Source organism: Mus caroli, unplaced genomic scaffold, assembly GCF_978045245.1.
Source record: "Mus caroli unplaced genomic scaffold, Mus_caroli_1 scaffold_4, whole genome shotgun sequence".
NCBI lineage: Eukaryota > Metazoa > Chordata > Mammalia > Rodentia > Muridae > Mus > Mus caroli.
In genome coordinates this window covers 13,926,221-13,934,805 of record NW_028227259.1, presented here as the reverse complement: position 1 = coordinate 13,934,805, position 8,585 = coordinate 13,926,221, and the positions used below count along the sequence as shown (strand labels likewise).

Here is an 8,585-nt window from a genome sequence, read left to right as displayed (position 1 = left end):
CCCGGCTCTGACGCCCGGCCCTCCCGCTGCCCACCCACAGCCGCCTCCCCGAGACCCGCCCGGGGAAGGCAGCCGGAGCCCCGCTCCGGCCACCCCCATCCCCGCAGCCGCCGCGTCCCCGCGCCGCCCCCTCCGCCCCCGCCCCGCCCCCGCCCTCTCCTCGGCGACCGCGGATAAATCAGGGAGGCGAGCGCTGGGAGCCAGAGCGCGCGGGCGCCGGCGGGCTGGCCGAGCTCTGTTTCCACAGTCGCCCTTGATGGCGGCGCAGGCGAGGCAGCCGTGGCACGGAGCGGCAGCCACGCGCTAGAGAGTCCGCCCGGCCCCGCCCGGCCCGCCCGGCCGCCCGCCCGTGCCCAGCCCGCTTCTCCCCCGCGCGCTCTCCCGCAGACGTCGGCGCCCCGGTTCCGTCCCTCAGCCGCCTCGTGCAGCTCCGCCGCCTCCGGGCCGGCAGGGAGGGCACTGATCTTCGATCGCGAAGATGGCTGCTGGCTGCCTGCTGGCCTTGACTCTGACACTTTTCCAATCTGGGCTGATCGGCCCCTCGAGCGAGGAGCCCTTCCCTTCGCCCGTCACGTAAGTCGGCGGGCCCAGGTGGGGCTGGAGGCGGGGGTCCCCGCTCGATGCCGGGCGGGCTGCCCGTGGGGGGCGGGGAGCGCGGCTGGGAGCCTCGGAGGCTGGGCCGCCCGGTGATGCGCTGCTGGCGGCTGGAGTGAGCTCGGAACCGGCGTGCCGAGCCTCGGCCGGCCGCACCGTCCTAGGGAACGTCCGCTAGCCGTCGGCGGCGTCTCAGCCTGGTCTCCGAGGATGCTGCAAGCTGAAGACTGTAGCCGGACTTGGGGAAAAACTTTGTGGGCATATCCAGCTCCCACCAAACCCAGCCAGATGAAAAAGTTGGGTTTCCGTTAGGTATTTCAGAGTTAATTTCGGGCTGACCCCGGTAGCTTGCGCTTCTCCTGTACTTGGCCTCTAGGATGCTAATTGCTGTGCTGTCCAAACTCATTTAGATCCCAAATTGCTAGGAGCGCCTGACAGCTTCCCTGGTTTGTAGCCAGCTCGCTCCCGGCAGCTAAGCGAGCTGTCCACCCCAGTGCTCACAGGTACAAGGGCCACCCAAGCCAACCTACCCAACCCTTTATTTGAAACATCTAAGTGCCGACAGACACGAGGTTCCTTTTCTTAGAATGAATAGAACCCCTATTCTTTGAGGGTGGAACTGTTTCCCCAGTCTCCTGCAATTTTCCCTTATTTTTAACATTTCTAAAATAACTTTCAAAAAGAGAAAGAGAGAAAGAAACCGTTGCTATTCTAGAAATAGAGTGTTGAAAGGTAGCTGTAGTCACACGGCAGGAAGGGATGCAATGCAACCATTCTCCGCTCTCTCGGGTGCAAGAAGGAATCAGAGTCAGTGGCACATATACGTATTTTTAAATGCGCTGAATAGCTTATCTGGCATTCTGGGAAAGCATTTATTTTGGTTCTTGAAGGTACTTTAAAGCTGTTCAGAGTAGGTAGTCTTAAGTGGGTGAGTCACTTTAATGCATTTTACATAACAAAAACAAAACCCAAGGTAGCCTTCCCGGCTTTTATGCTGCAGGGAATCACTTGCTGTCCTTTGTTGGCAGAGAGCTGAATCCTGGAGTTTTGGGGTACACTAGAAGTGCATCCGTACTAGCTGGAACCCGACAGCTATTATTTAAGATTTGGCCTAGAGCATTTATCACCTTAGTTGTCAGTGCAAGCATCTAGAGATGCATATTCCAGCCAGGAGAAAGGGGGATGTCTAATATTTATGGCATTGATTTACAGTAATGTTCTCTTTAGATAATCTTCCATAAAAATGATTGCATATCCTTTCTGTTATGAAGCAAAAGGGTAAAAGCCATCTGTAGAGCTTCGTTTAATTGGCAGAACGTTCCAACTGTTTAATTTTAAACATGAGAAGTCTAAGAATTCCCTTAAGATGCTACAAAATCATCCAGTCTTATTAAGAAATCGTACTTTCACTTATTTATATTTTAGTGCTTTTGAAGCTCGGCCTATTACATAAGAACTCGGGTGCCTCTCATGCATTTTGAGTCAAATAAGTTGTGGCACATAAATGTGTGCGCATTTTTAGTGTTGTTTTAAACTGAATTGCCAATATTGCTACTAATTGGGAAGGATTCTTCCTTCCACAAAACACAAACAAACAGCACTCAGCATGTCATAGTAAGATACTAACGTAGAAAATCCTTCTCATAAGAACATCTGCAATAAATGTTTTCCCAAAATTAAGTAACTCAATTTCCCTGGTCAGATATATGTTAAGGACGTGAAGGAGATCAAGTAAGCATTTAAGATAGGAATTGGGAAACCGTGATTCCTTTTCTTTGAAAGGATTTGTGCTGTTTCAAACAATAGGAGTATGAAAATATTTTCATATTATGTGAAACATTATTTTATGGACTAAGAATGGGCTTTGTAGCCCAAAGACAGTGTCTTTATGGTAGTATTAACAACGTTTTGGAAACCTCCCTGCTTCTGCAATTACTTATTTGTAAAGTTAGTAATTCTATCTTTTGAGGAAGGGTAGTTGACATTTGTACTTCATGTTAGATTTCAGAATAAGATCTGTGAAAAACTGTGGCATCAATCTCATTAAAAAAAAAAAAACAGTGCTATCTGCTTTGCTTGCATGAGAAAAATTAAATGCACTATTTATCAAGACAAAGCTCAGATTATCTGGGAAAAAATTCAAGTTTATAAGGACGGAACCCAAAGACTATAACAATTATTAAAGGCTAATTGGGATGCTTCTATTTATAAATTTTTCAGAAAATCATTAGGAAATTATTTGGTTTTGTTGGCAGTTTTATTTTTCAGCAAAATTAAAATAAAATGAAAAGTTTTCATCTTCAGAAGAGGAAGCCCATGTCATTAACACACTGTAACATTAATTAGTTGCTAATTGGACTTACACATGAAGAGTTTTTTTTTTTCTTTAGTGATGTTTAAGATGGATGTCTTTAGTTTTGTTATAAGAAATAAACATATTACTCTAAATGCTAGGTTTTCTGCCCTCTGTTTTAGAGAACATTCTAATACAGTATATTCTTCTGCAGCAAAATAATAAATCCATCCCAACAATTAACATTCAAACAATGGGGTCAAAAGAATTTTAACATCATTTTTATTTTTATGCTCTATATATTTCTTTTGGGTATACTTTTGAAAGTAACGTGTGAAAGAAATACATGATGTGCTAGCAAGCAAGTGCCTATTGGCACATGCTGTAATGGAAAATTCACCACCCTCACATTATAGTATACATATATTGTAGTGGTGTTTCAAAATATAATTCTCAAAAAGGGCAGCTTTCTTTCTGAAAATAATTCTTTGGCACTTATGTTAAAACATATCTGTTAAAATTCAGGAACACATGGGTGCTGATCAATATAGTAATGTTAATTTCAAATCTGTCCTTAGTTTTAGAACTGGCTTATAGATCCACTTTTAAAGCATTATAGTTCAAATTAAACTTTTATCTCAGCCTTATCAAAGTGCTACCCAGTGAGCAACGACTGGATGAAAGCCAGTTACTGTATGTGACTTGATTATATGATCTAAATATGTAACTAAGAATTTTAGTTACTTTTAATAAATAAAGTGTTGCCAAAAATCAGTAGCTTTGAGTACTGAATACTTAAAGATGCATATTTTTCTGTTGTTATGTAGAAATATGGCTATATCTGGATGCCATGATGCTGGAATGGGTATTTAGCGGTCCCATGCATTAAGAGTAAGTGGTGTAGTGATGCTTATGTGAACTTTCTATTTATATTGTACATGGCATGAGGAAATGTGTCATATTAAAGAACACAAAATAAGATAGTATTTATAGGTTTCAAAATGAATGGCCCTTAAACACCCTTTTCTTGATTTCTATCTTGTATTCACAAGCCCTAACATCATGAGAGCATTGATTACTCCACAGGTGTATGGTTAGAATATTAAACAATAGGTGTAGTTCTCTGTATAAGTAGGAGCATATTTAATTTGCTATTGTTTTAGTGGGCATATAAGTCACTATCTGCCTTGGCATTTCAGCAAGCATTAGAAAAACTGAACTAAAATCCAAAAATCATTGTAGAAAAATACATACATACATATAAGCTTATGGGTTATAAATGGATGTAAACAAGGATGTATTTTTCCTTTCTTCCAATGGATTTTTATTACTATTACTTTAATAAACACATGGAACACTAGAATATAAAGCAGGTAGTTCAGTTTTGAAACAGGTAAAAATCTCATCACGCTTCAGAGAAACCTAGGTGTGCACCTTTCTATTGTTTCTCTGATACTGAAATATATCAATATAGCATACTTTTGTTTTTTCCATTAAGATGCAAGCAAATAAAGTATTGTCTTTAAATTTATTATTTATTTTTAGAGCATAAATTCATGATGACAAGCTATGTAGAATTTTGAAAATATTAAATGTCTGTGCTCACAGCTTCCTGTCATTTAAATCATATGCTCTCCATAGCACTATTACATTAAATACTTACCCATTGCCCCTTTTCTTTTCCATATTTTTCAATACAAGTATGAATTCCTTGCCTCCTCGTATTTATCTTCAGTGAAGTTTTAACTTTAAGCTAGAGATTTAAGTGGGTGAGATAAAATATTTTTTTGTCTCATTATGCAATTTTAAATCTCCTTTAGTGTCTTTTAGGTATAGACCTAGAAAGTTCTCACATAAGCATATGTAGAATGCTTTAGAGAAATCAGAATCTGTTTTAGCTTATAACATGTAATATTTTATTCTTAAATGGTAGCAGCATTCCATCAACCATGTTAAAAGAGCTGTCTGAGGTCCTATGTCAGAGTATGTAAGCTGCTTCCTGGGGACCATGGACTGCTCTGCTGTTTCCAGTCTGTGTGTCCGCAGAGTACACTGTGTGCTGCTGGGTCTGTGAGTGTGGCAACCCAACCTTTTTTCATGACTGCCTATAATGTTCTCAGTCTCTCATGCAGTTGCTTCCCTGGACATTTGCACTGGGCAGTGGTAGCCAACCATGGGGCCTGTGCATGATTTACCTTGGCTTTTACGTGCACTAGACACGGAAATGGGAGCATCATGCTCATTATAGAGTTGAAAGAAAATGTCAATTGATAAAACAATTTATACTGAAAGGAAGGAAAGGCCACATTTACCTCCTCTTAAAATTATCTAAAGATTTAGTACATAATTAGATTATTTGTCTAGTGTATACAGTTACAGTGTTCTTTAATTATTAAATGATAGTTTGTATGTTAAAATACATATGCAGGAATATATATTCATATATATATATATATGCATACATATATACTGGATGATTTGCTAGATTTTTTTTTAAAAAAGTGCAATGTAAGCTAATTCACATGGTCCATACAGTATTATTTCTGTTAATCTCTTGCCATCTTGAAGGTTTAAAATTCATTCCAAGCATTAGAGTGACATTGTATATAAGAACATCTTGAAAATGACACTATTGCACTGAAAATATTGATCACTTCTTAAAAAGGTCTATAGATAGTGAGCAATTTTACCTTTTTATTTATGTATAGTATGCATCTGTGTTTGTAAGAGTTAAATATATTTCATGTTATGATATTTTAGAAGTAAAGACAATCCTGTGCTGGTTCAAAACATTATATAAAATATGAACGTTTAGGCATTTCATGATAAGAGGCTTTCTTTTGTAGTGATCTAGCACATAGGAACCAATATTATTAGTAATTAAAGCAATGAATCAAGATAATGGCCATTTCTTTCATAAGTTTTAGCATTTATTTGTACAGATTCTAATAATTTTGTGAACAAGAAAAACATTGGCCTTGTGGCCTGAACACTTATATATATGTGTGTGTGTGTATATAATCCCGATTCTGAATTATTGAGATTTACATGTATGATATATATTACATATGAACATATATTATATATTAAATATCATTATTTGAAGATGTTCTCTTTGAATATGAATGTGGAATATTTTAGGCTAAATGTTATTTTAACATATGCTTCTGCTGATTTTTTTAAAGCCATATGCTCAGTGAATTAAAAAAATTAGGATGCATTTAAAATTCAGTATTGTGGATGCAAGGACAGTTTAAATTAGAAATGATGACAGAGAAAATGATGGCCTTTTCCATTTTAAACACATCAGTTTGAGGCTAATCTCACTGTCTAAGTTATTTTTCCTGGGCAATTAAAATTTTACTATGGTTCTCTCCTAGTGTCTGATGAAAAATGATCCTAGCAATTTTGTTTCAATATTATGTGTTGTTTCTTTTCCTTTCTGCATGTTAGCATACACTGAATACTAATCATAATTTATTGTGTGCGTGGGCATCCAGTCAAATAAAATAATTTTGTCCCCTCCCTGGGCTGTTCATAACCAGCTCTTAAGTTCCTGTCTTTCTTACTTGCATCTCTGTTCAGTGTTTGCTGAGACTTCCTCCTACCCTGTAAGGGAAATTTGTGAACGATGGTGACATACAGATAAATCTGTAGCACATAATTGACACTTCTATCAAAAATATCAGACAGTCTAGACAATTGTTCCTTTTGACATTTGCCCACATAGTGTGGGGATAATTAGAGGAACAAACTGGAAAGAGCTAATAAAATTGTCCTTTTGTAAGGTGCTTACTGGCTGACCATATAAGGGATGGCTGGACAATAACTCCTTATCCTGAGAGTTAAAAGAGGTATAGCTCAATAAAACGAATGAGGTCAGACACACTGGGAAAAATCTCTTGTTTTTAAATGGTGATCAACAGGCCTTGTGATAAAAGAACCTTGAGGAGCGAAGTTAAAAGTGGGGCAGAGAAAGGAGCCCTCAGATTTATGAGTTACAAAACTGCAGACGCTAGAAGGAGCCGCTAGTTATTTTCACTGTATTGTCATCCTGGCGCATTTCAAATGTGGTCTTTCTTAGACTTGAAATACCACTCACGAAGCATGAGATTCATTTTTAGAGACCTAAATATTCAGATATGGAAATTTACTGTAAGGAATACAGATATTAAAAGTGTCTAGATCTTAAAAAATAAAAAACATAAAAATACTTAGAAATTCATATGTTTTTATAAACCTCTAGGGAAATGGTTCCTTGGATAAGAAATACTAGCATGATATTTCATTAAAGTGTTAAGAGTTAATTATCAAACAAGAGGCTCTCTAACAAAATTTCTTCCATGAGATTAAAAGAAACAAAATAACCTGTAGATGGTTGGCCTTCTAGGAGTGCACTCAAGACTTTTTGGGCCAATAAGTAAATACTCTATTTCATTTTTAGAAATAGTTTTAATTTATACTTTCTCCTTTAATGTTTTCTACTTCAAATGTTTTAACCTCAAATATAATTTAACCCAACAATTAATGCAGTTATTGTTCAGTGCCAATCATGTACTTTGCTGAGGTATAACCTAGGAGCACAAATGGAGGCAGGATGTCCCAATGAAAGACAATCACAGTTCCAACTTAAGCAGGAGATAGTGATAGTGGGGTGCATGAAAACACGACTGAGCCAAAGATAGAAGGCATACTGAAAAACCACTATCTAATGAAACAGGATCTGCTCGGTTTTAGCCTTGGCTAGGCAAGAAAAGATGCCAGTGGAGTGGTCGGTGTTGGAGATCAGAAAGAAAAAGAAGCAAGGTCTGTAGCAGGGAGATCATGTTTCATTGTCCTGAGGAGGAATGAACACTTGACAAGTGTGGAAGGTGAGCTGACAGGTATCCTGACTGTACGATGCTGAGTTGTCCTGTTTTGCAGGTATCTATTGGTCCTTAGCACTCTCTGTCTAGTGTTTGGAAGCTGTTTCAGAACAGCGTCTAAAACCAGAAGAAAGCTTCATTTGTTTATTTAGTTAAGAAAAATTGGTACCCACAATGGAACTTCTCAGGAGAAGTTTGGTGCATTGTTTCATTTGCAGAGAGGCCAAGCAAGGGGTTCCCATTAAGGACGTCAGCAAGTTTGTGATATAAATGAACAGTTCAGTAGTGCTGGGGACAGAGCATGGTTCCTGCACTTTAAGGGCAGAAAGGAAGTTGGGAATTTGGAGACACCAAGTACAGAGCGCTGTTTCTAGAAATTTGGGAACGTGAAGGAAATGAGAAACCTAGAATAAATTCAGAATAAGAAGGGTGAATGGGAGGATTTGGAATTCGTAAGTCACAAAACCACGGATTATATTAGATCATTTGGAATTAAATTTTACAGGAAATCAGTCATGTTTTCAGATAGTGGTGGGATGATATGATTCAGTCATGTAAGCTGAAGTCAAAGAAATGCTAACAGATATGGGATAGGGGAGACTGCCCTCAACATCACCACTCTGGTCTGCCTGGCATCCCTGTTTTACCTCCTCCTTATTCTTCCCTGAAGATCGTCTTTATCTCCTTCCTGGTCGTCCTGGTATTTCATGATTGCAAGGGATTATGCTTTCTTGACCGACTAATAGGAAGTCCAGAATCTTACTAAAATGTATTCCCTAGAGGAAAAAATGGCTTGATAAGCCAAAGGGGATCTGATAGCTGCCTATGTCTCA

The 8,585-nt window shown here is 39.2% G+C and overlaps 1 protein-coding gene across 4 annotated transcripts in view; it reads left to right on the top strand.

Annotated features, from left to right (window-relative positions):
• The first annotated feature begins 213 nt into the window (after nt 1–213).
• Cacna2d1 (calcium voltage-gated channel auxiliary subunit alpha2delta 1) overlaps nt 214–8,585 on the top strand; it is a 427,194-nt gene continuing 418,822 nt past the window's right edge. For all 4 annotated transcript variants that reach the window (XM_021163870.2, XM_021163868.2, XM_021163869.2 and 1 more), the window contains exon 1: nt 214–573. In XM_021163870.2, the coding sequence (XP_021019529.1) occupies nt 479–573 (95 nt within the window). In that variant the 5' untranslated portion in view covers nt 214–478. The remainder of the gene's footprint in view (nt 574–8,585) is intronic.